The following is a 17,008-nucleotide window of genomic DNA, read 5'->3' on the forward strand; positions in this document are numbered from 1 at the left end:
CATGGCTCAGTATGTACTAGAACCTGGGGGGCTACTTGGGGGCGGAGGCGGGTGGGGAGCATGGGGCAGGATGTGTCCCTTCCTACACCCCCAGGGCTGCGGTTGGGGCCCCTGGGCCAGCGGCAGGCGGGTAAGGAGAGTGAGCCACAGTGCCTCCTCTGCAGCCTGTGACTGTGGCGCCCGCCTCTGCGACGAACTCACCGGCCAGTGTATCTGCCCGCCGCGCACCCTGCCGCCCGACTGTGTGGTCTGCCAGCCACAGACCTTTGGGTGCCACCCCCTGGTTGGATGTGAGGAGTGCAACTGCTCGGGGCTGGGCGTCCAGGAGCTCATGGACCCCAGCTGCGACATGGACAGCGGCCAGTGCAGGTGCGAGAGGTCTACGTACCTGGGCAGGGGTACTCTTCCCGGTGGCAGTGGCGCTCATGTCAGTGCCCTCCCTTTCTGAGCTCTGAGCAGACCTGGGTGGGGCAGCCTGAAGGTGGTGAGGGGGTGGGCGCTTAGCCAGCTCTGAACATCACTGCAGGTGCAGACCCAACGTGGCTGGGCGCCGCTGCGATACATGTGCCCCTGGCTTCCACGGCTACCCCAGCTGCCAGCCCTGTGACTGCCACGAGGCAGGCACTGCACCTGGCATGTGCGACCCGCTCACTGGGCAGTGTTATTGCAAGGTGAGGGTCTCAGAGGGTGGGGGATGCAGTAGGGGGTGGGGGCTTTGAGCCGCTCGTGATCCTCGGGGCTTCCTGGGGGCCAGGCATCCGGCGGCACAGAGGACTTTTCCTTCCTGCCCTCAGGAGAACGTGCAGGGCCCGAGGTGCGACCAGTGCCGCCTGGGGACCTTCTCACTGGATGCCACCAACCCGAAAGGCTGCACACGCTGCTTTTGTTTTGGGGCCACGGAGCGCTGCGGGAGCTCACCACACTCCCGCCAGGAGGTGAGCATGGGCCTCGGGGCAAGTCCTGGGGACCGGGTACCAGGAGGTGAGCATGGGCCTGGGGCAGGGCCTGGGGTGGGGTGGGACTTAGGGTGGGATGGGGCAGGGCCTGGGGGCTGGCTGGGAAGCGAGCTCCCACTTCAACCCATTCATCCCCCTTCACCTGTGCTTGCAGTTCGTGGACATGGAGGGGTGGACGCTGCTGAGTGGGGACCGGCAGGTAGTTCCCCACGAGCTACAGGCAGAGGCAGAGCTGCTACATGCCAACCTGCGGCGCGAGATGGAGACCCCGTCTGAGCTGTACTGGCAGGCTCCACCCTCCTACTTGGGGGACCGTGTGAGTGCAGCGTAGCCAGTGCCCAGATCTGAGAACTGGGGGCTACCTGAGAGCGGGACCCTAGAGGACTAGGGGGGAGCAAAGCAGGTGTCCATGTCTGGGGGGAGGGTGCGGGAGGGTGTCCAGGACCCCAGGAGGACTGGGGAGCTGTGAGGGAGTCCACATCCATCTGAGGGGGAGCTCCCCAAGGGCACTGAGACGAACTGGGAAGTGGGTGGCAGTGCAGTCCAGGCCTGTCCAAGGGGCAGAAGAGGGCTGAGGGCATCTGTGTTTAGTTTAGTCAGGGTGGTGGGAAGACTCTGGGGGTCCAGGCCCAGCTGGGGAGAGGGAGGGTCAGCAAGGACAGCAGAGCCCAGAATTAGGTTGTCTGGGGGTGGGGGCACTGAATAGAGAGGGCATCCAGGCCCAGTCCAGAGGTTGGGAGATATGGTGTCACCCAGCTCCAGGGTCCCCGAGCCCTTACAGTCGGACTCGGGGCCTGTGGACACTGTGGTCGGGCTCCAGCCGGGTGGCATCCCACTCCTGCCTCCAGGTGTCATCCTACGGGGGTACTCTCCGCTATGAGCTGCACTCGGAAACCCAGCGTGGAGATGTCTTTATCCCCACAGAGAGCCGGCCAGACGTGGTGCTGCAGGTGGGCAGGCAGGTGGGCTGGCACGGTGGAGCAGCGTGGGGGCCAGCCCCGGCACCGGCCCTCACCCCACCCGCACACCTCCCCAGGGCAATCAGATGAGCATCACCTTCCTAGAGCCAGCATACCCGGCGCCTGGCCACCCTCACCATGGGCAGCTGCAGCTGGTGGAGGTGAGTGGGGCCAGCCTGGTACCAGGCCCTTCCTGGACTCTGGCACAGCCCGGGGAGGGCTAAAGGGGCCCGGGGCTGCTGTGCCCATTCTCCATGGGGGAAACCGAGTTCAGGACCAGGTGGGGGTCCTCAGCCACACCACACCTTGTCAGACTTCTGGGAGGGATGAAACCTCTTGTGGGGTATAGTGGCCCCTGGGGGTCCCTCTCCTGTGGGGTGCTTGAGTGTCTTCTGACCATTTCTCTCTCAACTTCACGGTCTTTTCCTCATCTTTTTGAGGGTCTGTTTATTATTTTCAATACTTTTAACTATAGACATCTGTTTATGGCTCACCTTTTTCTCTAAGATGTCTTTTGTTGAACAGAAGTTTTTGTATTTAATAAATTTTGTCAACTTTGTCACGTGCAGTTAGTGCCGCTGTGCCTTAATCTTTTGCCTCTTTGAGATCAGAAAATACCTATATTTTAGCGTTTATTTTCCTCTAAATTTTAAAATACCTTGTTGTTACATATAAATTCTTCATGCACCTGGAGTCGAGTTTGTAGGTGGCATGAGGTATAGGGATCTGGGTTTTCTCCACGTGATAACCAGTTTCTCTTTCTCCATATGTTGCTAATTGCCCTCCTCTGCCCTCCATGGTAGGGGTCTGCACCTGGGCTCCCTGTTCGGCCCATGGGGGTGGCCCATTGAGGCTCTGTCCTGGCCAACAGGGGAACTTCCGGCACACAGAGACTCACAACGCCGTGTCCCGTGAGGAGCTCATGATGGTGCTGGCTGGCCTGGACCAGCTGCAGATCCGCGCCCTCTTCTCCCAGATCGCCTCGGCCATCTCCCTGCGCCGTGTGGCACTGGAGGTCACCAATGTGGGGGGCAGGGGGCCTCCAGCCAGCAGTGTAGAGTTGTGCATGTGCCCTGCCAACTACCGTGGGGACTCGTGTCAGGTGAGGCAAGGCAGGGCAGGGAGGGCACCCATCTCACCCCTCCAACCCTGTTTGCTGAGGCAGGGTGGGGTGGGCACCTGTTTCACTCCACCTCCTTCACTGAGGCAGGGTGGGGCAGGTGCCCATCTCACCCTTCTCCCGGTGCCTCCTCACCCCAAAGGCTGAGCCCCCTCACTCACCCCCCGTCACCACCTACCTGCCTGTGCGCTCCCCTGCACACACCTGCCCAGTCCACTCACCACCCCCCCAGCCTTGGCTCATCCCCCACTCACCCCAGCACTCATCCCCTTGGGCTCCCACTATCCCCCGAAGGCCAGACCACCTCACCGTCACCTGCGTGCTATCTCCTCCATCCACCCGCTTGTCTGTCCGGTGCGGCACCTGTGTTTGAGGCGGTCTGTGGTCAAAGCACCACAGGATGAGATATTCTGAAGAGAAAGGCCCAGCCCCTGGGGAGGTGGTCACCACGCTGAGGCGGGCTATCCCTGCGGCTCCGGGATGTAGCTGCCAGCCTGGGGGACGACAGCAGATGGTCACCAACGCCACGGGCAGGGTTAGGAGTTCTGACGCGGCCAACCTCTGAGCCTGGGTGCCATGGGGCCACCTTGTCTGCTCACCAGCACCTCCCCATGCACCCCCCCCAGGAATGTGCCCCCAGCTACTACCGTGACACCAAGGGCCTCTTCCTGGGCCGCTGTGTGCCCTGCCAGTGCCATGGCCACTCAGAGCACTGCCTTCCCAGCTCGGGCATCTGTGTGGTAAGCAGGGCCCAGGGAGATGGCTGGTAGTCACGGGTAAACTGAGGTCAGGGAGAAGGGGCTGCCCGAGGGGCCGGCGGCCTGCGGCGCACAGCTCTGGAGGGTCTGGGTGGAGCCCCGAGGTGGTTCCCCCATCAGAACCCCTGTCCCCTGCCCAGGGCTGCCAGCACAACACGGAGGGTGACCACTGTGAGCGCTGCCGCCCCGGCTTTGTGAGCAGCAGCCCCGAGGGACCGGCAGCCCCCTGTACCAGCTGCCCCTGCCCCCTTGCTGTGCCCTCCAACAAGTAAGCAGCAGCCCCCTGGGAGTGGGCACACCCTTACCTGCTGGTCTCTGGGCGCCCCCCATCGTGGCACTGGCTGGGTTCAGCAATTGCATTGACAGAGGCCCAGGCAGCTGGGGGGGTGCCCACAGGTGGGGACCCTGCACTCCTGGTGCCTGGGAGGGGTGGCATGTGGGATAATGGCCCCCACCGTCCTTGCAGCTTTGCTGTGGGCTGTGTCCTCCGGGGTGGCCGTGCCCAATGCCTCTGCAAACCTGGCTACGCAGGCGTCTCCTGTGAGCGGTGAGTATGGCAGCAGGAAGGCAGCAAGTGGTGGGGCTGGGTGTGGCCACCAGCAACACACGGGTGGGCGTGGGGCGCTGACACGCGTCCCCATCCTTCCTCCCTCAGGTGTGCTCCTGGCTACTTCGGGAACCCACTGGTGCTGGGCAGCTCATGCCAGCCCTGCGACTGCAGCGGCAACGGTGACCCCAACATGCTCTTTAGTGACTGCGACCCACTAACGGGGGTCTGCCGCGGCTGCCTGCGCCACACCACTGGGCCGCGCTGCGAGATCTGCTCCCCCGGCTTCTACGGCAACGCTCTGCTGCCCGGCAACTGCTCCCGTAGGCGTGGGGCGGGTGCTCGGGGCAGGGTGCACAGGGCAGGGTGCACAGGGTAGGGTACGAAGGGCGGGTTGTGCAGGTGGGCTATGACAAGGCTCTGGAGCAGACCCAGGAGAGGGTGTGGGGTACAGGGTTTATGGAGGCTAGAGGTGCTGCCAGCTAGGACCAGGACCCAGTGGGGGTGGTGACCAGGGAAGGTGGGGCTTTATTTGGGGTGACTTGAGTTCCACGTGGACCCCAGTGAGAGCTTGGGGTGGGGAAAGCCAGGGACAGAGGCCCAGACCATCGTCACACCCCCTTCTGCAGGATGTGACTGCTCCCCGTGTGGGATGGAGACCTGCGATCCCCATAGCGGGCACTGCCTGTGCAAGGCGGGTGTGGCAGGGAGGCGCTGTGACCGCTGCCAGGTAGGGTGGGGTGTAGGGGAGGAGGGGGTGGTATTTGAGTTAGGGGAAACTTGGGGCTGGGGTAGGGTCCTGGGGTCAGGCCAGAGCTCCTGTGACTGTTACCTCCCCCACAGGAAGGACACTTCGGCTTCGAGAGCTGTGGAGGCTGCCGCCCATGCGCCTGTGGACCAGCCGCCGAGGGCTCCGAGTGCCACCCCCAGAGCGGGCAGTGCCGCTGCCGGCTGGGTGCTGGGGGCCTCCAATGCAGAGAGTGTGCCCCTGGCCACTGGGGGGTCCCTGAGCAGGGCTGCAGGCGTGAGTGCAATTGGTGGGGGCACTGCGGGGGACAGTGTGGGGGGCAGCACCGAGGGTGGGGAGCACCTCGGGTTGAGCAAGCACCCTGGGCCCCAGGCCGCCAGCTCTCAGCTGCCCCTCCTGCCCACAGGCTGCCAGTGCCGGGGGGGCCACTGCGACCCACGCACGGGTCACTGCTCCTGCGCCCCCGGGCTTAGCGGGGAACGCTGTGACACATGCAGCCACCAGCACCAGGTGCCCATGTCTGGTGGGCCTGGGGGCCGTGCCGTCCACTGCGAAGGTGCGCCCCACCCTGGGACCCCCAGGCCTGACCTTATGGCCTCGTTCAACCCCCTTCCCACAGGGGTCCAGCCCTGCACTGACCCCCACTGATCCCATCTGGGACTCCCATGCTGGCCTGGTGAACCCCACATTAACCTCCACTGCAGAGTGGCCCCTGACCCCAGGGCTCTCCCTTCACTTCACCAAGGGATCACGTGGCTCCCACACTGACCCTCTGACCCCCAAGCCAGGACTGTGATGCCAACACCAACCCCCCCATCTACCAACCCCTCCCCACACCGTTCTGCCCCCCTCAGCTGTGCTGACCTCCTGGCATCCACACACAGGGGCACTATAGCTCCCACCCCCTGCCCCCGATTTCTGCTGACCTTTCAGTTACCCATGAGCCTCCACGAACCTTATCACCGCCCCCCCCCCCAGCTTGTTCCCCTGTGCTGGCTCTGACCCACCCTCTGACCCTTGACACCTGTGCCAACCCTGAAGCCTGTGCCTCCCCCAACCAAACGCTCTTCCTGGCTGACCCAGTTACCCCATGCTTACTTATAATCCCTGGCTGGTCTGTGACCACTCCCCTGACCCCATGACTCCATGCTGACCCCATTTCCTGGCTGGCCCCATCTTTCTGCTCTGACCCTATGACCTTCCTTTGTCTCTTAACCACGGGCTGACCCTGTGATCCCTGTGCTGACCCTCTGGCCCTGCAGTGACCCCAGCCAACCCATTCCCTCTGCCCTGACCCCTTGACCCCATGCTGACCCCATGACCCCACACTGACCCTGTGACTCGGGCTGATCCACTCCCCCTACCCAGACACTGTGCTGACCCCATGACCCCCATGCTGACCTGCCCCACTGCCCGCAGTGTGTGACCACTGTGTGGTCCTGCTCCTGGACGACCTGGAGAGGGCCAGTGCCCTCCTACCTGTCATCCGAGAGCAGCTACATGGCATCAACGCCAGCTCTGCAGCCTGGGCCCGGCTGCACAGGCTCAACGCCTCCATCACTGATCTCCAGGTGCCGCCCTGCCCACAGCTCCTGCCCACCCACCCACTGGCCCCCTCCTCCCCAGGGCCAGCTCTGGAGGCCCCTGGACCCGCCTTCCCCCACCCCCAGGCCCTCACTACCCCTTTCCCCCCAGGACCAGCTCCGGAGCCCCCTGGGCCCCCGCCATGACATCTTACAGCAGCTGGAGACATTGGAGCTGCAGAGTGGAAGCCTGGTGCAGGACATGCAGCGTCTGGGCAGCCAGGCAAGACCCAGGCCTCACTGGGACCCCCCCCCAGCAGTTCCCCCTAAGAACGCCCCCCTGGGGGGTCCTCTAGGAGACTCTCCCCAAGAGACCCCCAAATGTCCTGGGACACACAACCCCACCCTTGGACCCACGCTTCCCCCGATCTGGCCCCTCACCCCTGTAGCCCCTCTGCCCTGGGCTGAGTGCTGAGGGGCCTTGCTCTACCTCCACAGGCCAGGGGAACCCAGAAGCGGGCGGGCCAGCTCCTGGATAGCACCAAGGCCACACAGGGCCGGGCACAGGCGCTGCTGAGTCCCATCCAGGCACTGGCTCGAACCCTGAACGGTAGGGTCTGGCCAAGGGGGCTGAGGTAGTGCTCAGAGCAGGGTGGTGGTCTCCAGGGGCTGGGGCTCCCCACATAACCCTATGGGTAGGACTTGGGCATCTAGTTGGTAGGAGCTGACGCTGGGTCGGGGTGGGAGTGGCGGCTGGTGTGGCCAGAGAGCCAGGGCCTGGTGGTCCCCGTGGCAGGCCAGCCCCCTGCCCCCCCAGGTATTGGAGCTTGTATTAGAACCTGCTGCCCAGGTTTTTCTGCCTGGATAATGGGGCAGGAGTGCAGGGTGTGTCCAGGTGTCCTCAGGTTTGCGGGCGGTAACCGGAGGGACTGAGGCTGCTTCTCCCCACCCACCTGCAGAGCTCATGACCCAGACGGACCGCCTGTCACCTGCTAATGCTTCGGCCCCGTCGGGCAAGCAGCTGCACCAGACACTGGCCGAGGTGGAGAGGCTGCTTGGGGAGATTCGCAGGTGGGACCTGGGGGCCCCTCGAGCAGCAGCTGGGGCCGAGCTGGATGAGGCCCAGAGACGTGAGTAGACGGTCCGTCGAGGGGTGGGAGTGGGCTGGAGAGCTTCCAGGGCCCTTTGGGGACAACCAGGCGTCTGGGCAGGGGCCAGAGTTGCACCCTCGCTCAGGCTAACTGACTGCTCCTTCTCACACTCTGACCCGGGCAGTGCTGACCCGCGTGCGTGAGCAGCTGACCAGCCGCTCGGAGGAGAACCAGGCACTGGTCACACGCACCCGCGACCAGCTGGCCCAGCACGAGGCTGGCCTCATGGACCTGCGTGAGGCCCTGAACCGGGCGGTGGGTGACACACGCAAGGCTGAGGAGCTCAACAGCCGCAACCTGGAGCGCCTGGAGGAAGCCCTGGTGAGAACATGGGCAGGCGGCCCCCAGACTCTTCCTCTTCCTGTGTCCTTCCTGCTCCCAGCGCCCCCTTCCCATGTCACCCCATCGCCGCCCGTCACTCCTGTAGCTCCTTGTTGCCCCTCACTCCCTCCCCACCTCTGTCTCCAGCAGCGAAAGCAGGAACTATCCCGGGACAACGCTACTCTGCAGGCCACTCTGCAGGCCTCCCGCCACACCCTGGCCCGGGTCTCAGGGCTCCTGCAGAGCATGGATGAAGCCAAGGAGGTGCACACCCCCTCCCTGCTGCCCTCCACCAGCTCCCTAGGGCTGCAGATGGGGGTGTGTTCGATGGGGGCCAGGCCAGGTGGGCGGTTTGTGAGGGCGGCTGAGGCCTCACGGAGCTGCCTGCTGCTTACCCGCCCAGGAGTATGAGCGCCTGGCCGCCAGGCTGGATGGGGCGCGGACACCACTGCTTGAGAAGATGCGGGCCTTTTCCCCTGCTGGCAGCAAGGTGGACGTGGTGGAGGCCGCTGAGGCCCACGCGCAGCGGCTGGACCAGTTAGCAAGCAACCTGTCGAGGTGTGGGGCCCAAGGATGCAGCCCAGGCCCCCACCGGTGCAATAGGGGCTGGAGACAGCTGGTCTGGAGGGTGAGGGGGAGAGGCCCTGTGTCAGAAGGAACCTGGCAGCCCTGGCACTGTAGGAAGGTGGGCCTGGATTGGCAGAAAGGAGCAGGGAATGCCCCTGGGTGACGGAAGGGTGTGGGCAAGGGCCCTGGGGTGGATCCAAAGGCCACCAGCTGAGAGGGGCACGAAGTTGGCAGGGGTCCTCGGGCCAGAATGAGGACGTGGGACCACCCCCACACCCTCTGTCCTTCTCTGCCTCCCCCACAGCATCATTCGCAGCGTCAACCAGGACCGCGTCATCCAGCAGGCCATCGAGGCCTCCAACGCCTACACCAGCATCCTGCAGGCGGTGCAGGCTGCCGAGGGCGCTGCCGGCCAGGCCCTGCTGGAGGCCAGCCATGCGTGGGCAGTGAGTCCCCAGCCCTCAGACACCCTGCCTCTGCAGTTCACATAGGTGGCGTTGTAGTGACCACATCTTGTCCCTGTGTCTGCAGACGGTGGTGCAGCAGGGCCTCGCAGCCCAAGCCCGTGAGCTGCTGGCCAACAGCAGTGCTCTGGAGGAGGCCAGCCTTAGCGAGCAGCAGCGGCTGGGCCACGGTGAGCACCAGGTCGGCAGGGTGGCTCGAAGCATGGGGCTTCGAAGGCAGTACACAAATCCTGCCTCATTTTCTCGTCCATAAAATGGGAGGAGGGCAGTTGTTAACTCAGAGATGGGTCAAGGAGGACGTGTCCACAGCGGCTGAGCTGGTTGTCTTGTGTCAGCGTATCCATCTGTCTCTGTGTGTGTGGGTGCGCCTGCACCCAGGCAGGCTTCTTGCAGTGACCGCATCTCTCCTGCAGTGCGGGCTGCCTTGCAGAGTGCCAGGACCCAGCTCCAAGACATCCATGCCAGGAAGGACCAGCTGGTGGCCCAGATCGGGGACGTGCAGGCCATGCTGGCCATGGACACAGGTACAGAGGCCCTTTTTCTCCTTCCACCTCCACCTGCCCTGGCTCACCAAGCACTCCCAGGCTCTGTCCAGGAGAGTCCGGTGCTGCGGGAATGTTCACACCCTGCTGCCCAGGTGGAGCCACTGGCCACAGCAGCCACTGAACACAGACAGGGCGGTCAGTGTGGCCAAGAATGAAAAGGGTCATGTGGCGCGTGGCTACCACGTTGGGTGGCACAGGCCGTGGTGCTGGGGCCCGGTCCTAGACACAAGCCAAAGGCCGTTGGGTACATGGCAGGGACATGGCCGTGGTTGGAGACACAGCAGACACTAGATGGTGACACAAAGTGCTTGGGGAAGTGAAGCTGGGGTGTGGACAGCTTGCACCTGCGTAGTCAGGGCTGGCTCTGGAGAAGGCATGACGGAGCCTGTGACGCAGGGGAGGGGCATTGGGGGGTGCCACATGGCCAGGGTGAGGAGGGTGCTACCAGAGGAGTGGCGTGGCTGGACTGGCTTTTCACATTCACACCAGGGCCTCTGAGGCTGGGTGAGGGCTGGGGAGGGGCTGCCCGGGGCCAGGATGACAGGAGACATAGCTGAGCTGATGCAGCCAGAGATGAGGGGCCGGAGGCACTCAGGGTGCCCCAAGGTTTGGCCTGAGAGGTGGTGCTCTCTCTGAGATGGGGAAGGCGTCTGGGCAGGTCGAAGGGTCACTTGAGTGCAGGGGGCAAGACTCTCCACTGTCTGGAGGTGCCATCCTTGTCCCTGCCCTGGGGTCCCTACAAAGTCCCCACCTGGCTGCTGAGCTGCACTCCTGCCCGCCGCAGACACGACAAGTGAGAAGATCGCCCACGCCAAGGCTGTGGCTGCTGAGGCCCAGGACATGGCCGCACGTGTCCAGTCCCGGCTTCAGGACATACAGAACAACCTGGAGCGGTGGCAGGGCCAGTTTGGGGGCCTGCGGGGCCAGGACCTGGATGAGGTGGTGCGCAATGCTGGCCACTCAGGTGGGCATGGTGGTGGGGTGAACCTCAGGCCATCCCTCCTCTGCACTGGGCAGCTGGCCCCAGAGTGGCTCTGCATGGGGGACTGGCCACCCTCCTGGGGCCTGGGGTGGGGTGGGGTGGCTGTGTTCTCAGGCCACCTCCTCCCCTCAGTGTCCACCCTGGAGAATACACTGCCACAGCTGCTGGCCAAGCTGAGCCTGCTGGAGGGCCGTGGTGGACACAACGCCAGCCTGGCCTTGTCCACCAGCATCGCCCGCGTGCGCCAGCTCATCGCCCAGGCCCGGGGCGCGGCCAGCAAGGTGAGTGCAGACCCTGGGGTGGGGGACACACCTGGGAGCCTGGGCGATGGGGGGACACAGACCCTGGGGAGGTGTATCTGAGAGCCTGGACGGTGGGCGTGGACCCCGGGGGGTGCAGTTGGGGTGGGGGGCACATCTGGGAGCCTGGGGAGGTGGGTGTGAACTCCGGGGAGGTACAGGCTAGGGGGCACATCTGGGAGCCTGGGCAGTAGGCATGGATCCTGGCGGGTGCCAATTGACTCATGTGCTCCATCCCAGGTCAAGGTGCCCATGAAGTTCAATGGGCGCTCTGGGGTGCAGCTGCGTGCCCCGTGGGACCTGGCCGATCTGGCCGCCCACACCGCCCTCAAGTTCTACCTGCAGAGCCCAGAGCCAGCGTCCGGCCACGCTGCTGGGGACCACTTTGTGTTGTACATGGGCAGCCACCAGGTATTGGGTGGGCAGAGTGGCCTCAGGGTGGGAGCTGGATAGTGCCCTGGCTGGTGTCCTCACCGAGCCTCCCTGTCTCGCAGGCCACTGGAGACTACATGGGTGTGGCGCTGCGTGACCAGAAGGTACACTGGGTGTACCGCCTTGGGGAGGCGGGCCCCACAGCCCTCAGCATTGATGAGGACATTGGGGAGCAGTTTGCAGCCATCAGCATCGACAGGTCAGCCCCCCACTGCCCCTGCACGCTGCCCTGCTCCCCACCCCTTGCGCATGGCCCTGCATCCCCCCGCCCCCCACCCACGCCCCTGCATGGCCTGAGAGGGCAGCTCCTCGCTGCCCCACCTCTGCCCTTAGGACCCTCCAGTTTGGCCACATGTCCGTCACGGTGGAGAAGCAGATGGTCCATGAGACCAAGGGTGACACAGTGGCTCCTGGGGCCCAGGGGCTGCTCAGCCTGAAGCCAGATGACTTCGTCTTCTACGTGGGTGGCTACCCCAGCAACTTTACGGTGAGTCCACGGGGTATGGCAACTACTGAGCTGCTCCTGCGGTTGGGGGGCAGCCCACCCCCCATGTCCCAGGAAGTCCTTTCTGGTGTCTAGCTGCAGTCCCTCCTGCCGCAGTGTGAACTCACTTCCCTGTGGCCTGCCCCGGGTGGGGAGGGGGCTTTGCCCGCGCTCCTGACCATGTGTGGTACACGCAGCCCCCCATACCCCTCCGCTTCCCTGGTTACCATGGTTGCATCGAGCTGGACACACTGAATGAGGAAGTGATCAGCCTGTACAACTTCGAGAGGACTTTCCAGCTGGACACGGCCATCGACAAGCCTTGTGCTCGGTACGTGGGCCAGCCAGCCCTCCCTACCCTCGCCAGCCCTCCCACTACCCACTGACCTCTGATCTCCGTCATGCAGCTCCAAGTCAACAGGTGACCCCTGGCTCACAGACGGCTCTTACCTGGATGGCTCTGGCTTTGCCCGCATCAGCTTTGAGAGCCAGATGAGCAACACCAAGCGCTTTGAGCAGGAGCTGCGGCTCATGTCCTACAATGGCATCATCTTTTTCCTGCAGCAGGAGGCAAGGGGCCATGTTGTCCTGGGCTGACCCCGCCCACCCCACCACACCCCTCCCTGGGCTGACCCCATCTACCCCACCCCACCTACTGCACCACACCCCTTCCTCCCTGGGCTGACCCCACCTACCTCACCACACCCCCTGCCTCCCTGAGCTGACTCCACCTACCTTGCCACACCCCCTCCCTCCCTGGGCTGACCCCACCCACCCTGGGCTGACCCTGCCCACCCCCACCACATCCTGTGTGGCCCCACTCCCCACCCCAGCCCTATTACCTCCCTCTAGGCGCTGACCCCCCTCCCCTCCCCTGTTGCTCCTATACTGACACCATCCTTGTCCCCAGGGCCAATTCCTGTGCCTGGCTGTCCGGGAGGGCCGCCTGGTCCTTCTCTTTGACTTTGGCATGGGCCTGAAGGAGGCCACCCCGATGTCTTCTTCCCCACCAACGCTGACCACGGCCAGCAAGGCGGTGAGGCCCGGAGTGGCAGGTGGGGGGCAGCAGCTTCCCCCAGCCCACCCTGATGACCCACACTGGTGCCACCCAGGTCCAGGTGTTCCTGCTCGGTGGGGCCCGGAAGCGGGTGCTGGTCCGCGTGGAGAGGGTCACGGTTTTCAGCGTGGAGCAGGAGAACATGCTGGAGCATGCCGACGCCTACTACCTGGGGGGCGCCCCGCCCAGCCTGCTGCCCCCGAGGTGAGGGCGCAGCACTTGGTGGGATTTCCAGCGCCCTCAGCATACCCTGACCCTCACGCTGACCCCTCCCCTGACTCCCACCCACCTGTCCCCTGACTCCTACTCACCCACCAGCCTGCATCAGCTCTTCCCATCTGGAGGCTCCATCCGTGGCTGTGTCAAGGGCATCAAAGCCCTGGGCAAGTATGTGGACCTCAAGAGGCTGAACACCACGGGTGTCAGCGCCGGTTGCACAGCTGACCTCCTGGTAAGCTCATCCTGCCCCATGCTAGCTGGGCCATTCTAGGCACGCCATGCCCTTCGGGCTGGTGGGGGCACTCAACCGTCCCCTCCCTGCAGGTGGGACGGACCATGACCTTCCACGGCCACGGCTTCCTGTCCCTGGAGCTCCCAGATGTGGCACCCATCACAGGCGACGTCTACTCCGGCTTCGGCTTCCGCAGCACCCAGGACAGAGGCCTCCTCTTCTACCGAGCTTCCCCGGTTCGTCTGCCCTGCCCCAGCACTCCCCAAGTCTGACCACCACCCTCTCAAGTCTGACCACCACCCCTCCCGAGTCTGACCGCCACCCTCCCAAGTCTGACCGCCACCCAATCCCCGAGTCTGGCTACTGCCCGATCCCTGAGTCTGGCCACTGCCCCTCCCAAGTCTGACCACTACCTGATCCCCAAGTCTGACCACCGCCTGCAGCAGCAGGTGGAACAAGGGTGGCTGGCTTGCTGACCTGGCTGCTGTCCCCAGGATGGGCCATGCCAGGTATCCCTGCACCAGGGCCGCGTGACACTCCAGCTTCTGAAGACAGAGGTGAAAAGTCGAGGGGGCTTCGCTGATGGTGCCCCCCATTACGTAGCCTTCTACAGCAATGCCACCGGGTGAGCACGGCTGCCTGGCCCCTCACTACCATCTCAGGCAGGTGGCGTCAGGGCTGGGGTGGGGTGGGGGCAGGGACTGACAGCCCTCTCGCCCAGGGTCTGGCTCTACGTGGATGACCAGCTGCAACAGATGAAACCCCAGCAGGGTCCACCCCCCAGGCTCCAGCCGCAGCCAGAGGGTCCCCCGCGGCTCCTCCTGGGGGGCTTACCTGAGTCCGGTGCCTTCCACAACTTCAGTGGCTGTATTAGCAACGTCTTTGTGCAGCGGTGAGCCAAGTAGGCGTGGGGTGGGTCCAGGCACAGCTGCCCCCAGTGCTGACCCTGTGCCCACCCGCAGGCTCCTTGGGCCACAGCACGTGTTGGACCTGCAGCAGAACGTGGGCAGTGTCAACGTGAGCATCGGCTGCATGCCAGCCCCTCTGGCCCAGACCTCAGGGACAGGACCACAAGGACTACGGGCCCTGACACGGAAGGTGGGCCGGATCCTGGGCTGGGGCGGCAGGCAGGCAGGGGGCAGCTCAGGCAGCCCCGCATCACTCCTGTCCCCCCAGGCCTCCCGCCGCAGCCGCCACCCTGCCCAGGACCCAGCCTGCACACTGCCTCGGCCCCTCCGGAGCCTTCGAGATGCCTACCAGTTTGGGGGTGCCCTGTCCAGCTACCTAGAGTTTGCAACCCCCCACAGGGCCTGGTAAGGGCTGGGCTGGGGCAGGCGCGGAGGGTGGGGTTGGGCACAGGGGTGGGAGGACGGTGAGGCAGGCTGGGGGGGTGTCAGACAGGGTGTGGTGCGAGGGCTGGGCCAGGCTAGGGGTGGGCACTGCCCACTGAAGCCCCCTCTGGGCTCCCAGGTCCCATGTCTCCATGCTCGTGTGGCCACGCACCCGCCACGGACTCCTGCTGCTCGCTGCCCCCCTGATGCCTGGTAGCCCCTCCCTGGGGCTTTTCCTGACCCATGGACACTTGGTTGCACAGACGGAAGGCCCCAGACCCCGGCTCCGCATCCAGAGCCGCCAGCGTTTGCGTGCTGGCCGGTGGCACACGGTGAGGGGCAGGGAAGGGCCCATTCTGGAGGGTGCCAGGAAGGGGCTGGGCAGGACCCTGGCTGCCCTAACACACCCCGCCCACCCCAGGTGTCCGTGCGCTGGGAGCAGAGACGGATCCAGCTGGTTACAGATGGGACCCATGCCCAGAGCCAGGAAGGCCCCCGCCACCGGGGCGTGCAGGGACCCAAGCCCAGCACCCTCTTTGTTGGGGGCCTCCCACCTGGGGGCCACAGCTCCCAGCTGCCGGTGAGAACTGCGCCCCCAGCCACCTGCCCGCCCACAGTGGTCCACTTTCCCTGTACCCCTGGGCCCTGATCCCCCTGCTTCTCTACCCCCAGGTGGCCCTCGGTGGCTTGGGGTTCAGCGGTTGTGTGAAGAGGCTGAGGTTGGACAGGCGGCCGGTGGGGCCCCCCACGCAGATGATGGGTGTCGTGCCCTGCTACTCAGGTCCCCTGGAGGCAGGCCTGTTCTTTGCTGGCAGTGGGGGAGTTGTCACTCCAGGTCTGTGGGCGCAGGCACTCTACTCCCATATGCTCTCAGGCCAGGGTGGGTTGGGATAGCGCCCAGGAGGGAGGGCTCTGGCCCTCTCTCCTCACTCCTCTCTCTCCACAGACCTCCCAGTGGCCCCGGGGCCTGACCTGGGCCTGGAGCTGGAGGTGCGGCCCCAGGCAGCCAGAGGCCTGGTCTTCCACCTGGGGCAGGTGCAGGCGCCCCCCTACCTGCAGCTGCAGGTGTTGGACAAGCAGGTGAGCTGGTGGGGTGTGGCCCCAGGCTATGGACTTGGGTGGGTGGGCCTCTTGACCCTCCCCACTCCCGCTCCCCACCCCCACAGGTCCTGCTGCAGGGGGACGATGGAGCGGGCAAGTTCTCCACGCAGGTGACACACCCCACAGCGCTGTGTGATGGGCGGTGGCACCGCCTTGCAGGTGAGCCTGCTTCTCTGTGCAGGGCAGATCAAGCCCTGGGACACGGGAGTCCCGAGTCTCCCACCCCACAACCCCCCGCTGGTGAGAGGGGGAGGGGCAGGTGCAGGGTGGGCTGGGGACATCCTGGGCCACAAGGAGTCTGTGGTTGCAGTGACCAAGGGCGGGGCCTCGATCCTGCTGGAGGTGGACTCATTGAGCAATCACACCCTGGGTCCCACCTATGCCCGAGCCTCTACCCGCAGCCTCGCGCCTCTGCACCTGGGGGGCCTGCCCGGTGAGTGCAGTCATGCCCTGGGTGGTGGTGGTTCAGCCGAGGTTGGGGGGCCAGCGGGCAGGTAGACGATGCTGTTTCTGCTCCCATCAGCCTTCCTCCCTCTCCACACCCCAGAACCCACGGACACGCCCCCGCAGCCCCCTACCTACCGCGGCTGCATGAGGAATCTGCTCGTCAATGGGGCCCCTGTCACCATGATGCATTCGCGTGTCCAGGGGGCGGTGGGGCTCGGCAGCTGTCCAGTCATGTAGTATGGCCACCCCCTGCGGGACTTCTGGACCTGGCCTCAGTTCTCCCGAGTGGTGGGCCCCTGGCAGGGAGGGCAGCCAGGTTGCACCAGGCTTCCCTAGAAGCTGTGGGTGGTGGGTCTCCAGAACTGGTTTAAGTTATGACTGACTCTTTAAACGTAAAGTGAGTTTTTGTATTTTCTCTCAATTGGCTTAATTCTGAACTTTTACTTCCACCAATTTTTAAAGTAGTAAGAGAGCTGTCACTGGTCCCTGCTTTTTAAAATAAAAATTAAAAGTAACCTGTTTAACAGAGTGTTGACTCTGAATCAAATTGGAACAGAGAAGAGCTACAACTCCAGTCTGGTGCCGGCACGGCGGCGGGTGGCCCCAGCCCCCAGGGTCTCCTAGGCGCCCCACTCCACTCTGCTGAGCTGCCCCAGACGGGCACCTGGAACGCTCTTTACGGTGCCCCTGCAAAGCAGAGCCTCGCAGCCGACCATGCAGACGGGAGACGGCCAGGCCAGGGTGGTGCCTCCCCCGAGGCGGCAC

General features: G+C 64.6%; 1 protein-coding gene across 3 annotated transcripts in view; it reads left to right on the forward strand.

Annotated features, from left to right (window-relative positions):
- LAMA5 (laminin subunit alpha 5) overlaps window positions 1–16,985 on the forward strand; it is a 54,523-nt gene extending 37,538 nt beyond the window's left edge. For 2 of the 3 annotated variants that reach the window (XM_049869054.1, XM_049869056.1), the window contains 46 exons: window positions 165–369; window positions 527–671; window positions 795–935; window positions 1,111–1,272; window positions 1,805–1,906; window positions 1,993–2,076; window positions 2,787–3,017; window positions 3,662–3,775; window positions 3,934–4,061; window positions 4,260–4,340; window positions 4,449–4,663; window positions 4,970–5,070; window positions 5,184–5,364; window positions 5,495–5,644; window positions 6,508–6,659; window positions 6,784–6,894; window positions 7,110–7,221; window positions 7,571–7,741; window positions 7,887–8,083; window positions 8,231–8,347; window positions 8,487–8,641; window positions 8,955–9,096; window positions 9,182–9,284; window positions 9,528–9,638; window positions 10,444–10,623; window positions 10,774–10,922; window positions 11,181–11,351; window positions 11,435–11,571; window positions 11,706–11,859; window positions 12,054–12,187; window positions 12,264–12,426; window positions 12,767–12,892; window positions 12,969–13,117; window positions 13,232–13,364; window positions 13,457–13,600; window positions 13,859–13,989; window positions 14,086–14,256; window positions 14,327–14,462; window positions 14,541–14,677; window positions 14,835–15,027; window positions 15,117–15,275; window positions 15,368–15,530; window positions 15,642–15,775; window positions 15,862–15,955; window positions 16,107–16,229; window positions 16,320–16,985. In XM_049869054.1, the coding sequence (XP_049725011.1) occupies window positions 165–369; window positions 527–671; window positions 795–935; window positions 1,111–1,272; window positions 1,805–1,906; window positions 1,993–2,076; window positions 2,787–3,017; window positions 3,662–3,775; window positions 3,934–4,061; window positions 4,260–4,340; window positions 4,449–4,663; window positions 4,970–5,070; window positions 5,184–5,364; window positions 5,495–5,644; window positions 6,508–6,659; window positions 6,784–6,894; window positions 7,110–7,221; window positions 7,571–7,741; window positions 7,887–8,083; window positions 8,231–8,347; window positions 8,487–8,641; window positions 8,955–9,096; window positions 9,182–9,284; window positions 9,528–9,638; window positions 10,444–10,623; window positions 10,774–10,922; window positions 11,181–11,351; window positions 11,435–11,571; window positions 11,706–11,859; window positions 12,054–12,187; window positions 12,264–12,426; window positions 12,767–12,892; window positions 12,969–13,117; window positions 13,232–13,364; window positions 13,457–13,600; window positions 13,859–13,989; window positions 14,086–14,256; window positions 14,327–14,462; window positions 14,541–14,677; window positions 14,835–15,027; window positions 15,117–15,275; window positions 15,368–15,530; window positions 15,642–15,775; window positions 15,862–15,955; window positions 16,107–16,229; window positions 16,320–16,480 (6,653 nt within the window). In that variant the 3' untranslated portion in view covers window positions 16,481–16,985. The remainder of the gene's footprint in view (window positions 1–164; window positions 370–526; window positions 672–794; window positions 936–1,110; window positions 1,273–1,804; window positions 1,907–1,992; window positions 2,077–2,786; window positions 3,018–3,661; window positions 3,776–3,933; window positions 4,062–4,259; window positions 4,341–4,448; window positions 4,664–4,969; window positions 5,071–5,183; window positions 5,365–5,494; window positions 5,645–6,507; window positions 6,660–6,783; window positions 6,895–7,109; window positions 7,222–7,570; window positions 7,742–7,886; window positions 8,084–8,230; window positions 8,348–8,486; window positions 8,642–8,954; window positions 9,097–9,181; window positions 9,285–9,527; window positions 9,639–10,443; window positions 10,624–10,773; window positions 10,923–11,180; window positions 11,352–11,434; window positions 11,572–11,705; window positions 11,860–12,053; window positions 12,188–12,263; window positions 12,427–12,766; window positions 12,893–12,968; window positions 13,118–13,231; window positions 13,365–13,456; window positions 13,601–13,858; window positions 13,990–14,085; window positions 14,257–14,326; window positions 14,463–14,540; window positions 14,678–14,834; window positions 15,028–15,116; window positions 15,276–15,367; window positions 15,531–15,641; window positions 15,776–15,861; window positions 15,956–16,106; window positions 16,230–16,319) is intronic. The other variant, XM_049869055.1, reaches the window with a different exon arrangement.
- The last annotated feature ends 23 nt before the right edge of the window (window positions 16,986–17,008 follow it).

This window comes from Elephas maximus, chromosome 25 (genome assembly GCF_024166365.1).
Source record: "Elephas maximus indicus isolate mEleMax1 chromosome 25, mEleMax1 primary haplotype, whole genome shotgun sequence".
Taxonomy (NCBI): Eukaryota; Metazoa; Chordata; class Mammalia; order Proboscidea; family Elephantidae; genus Elephas; species Elephas maximus.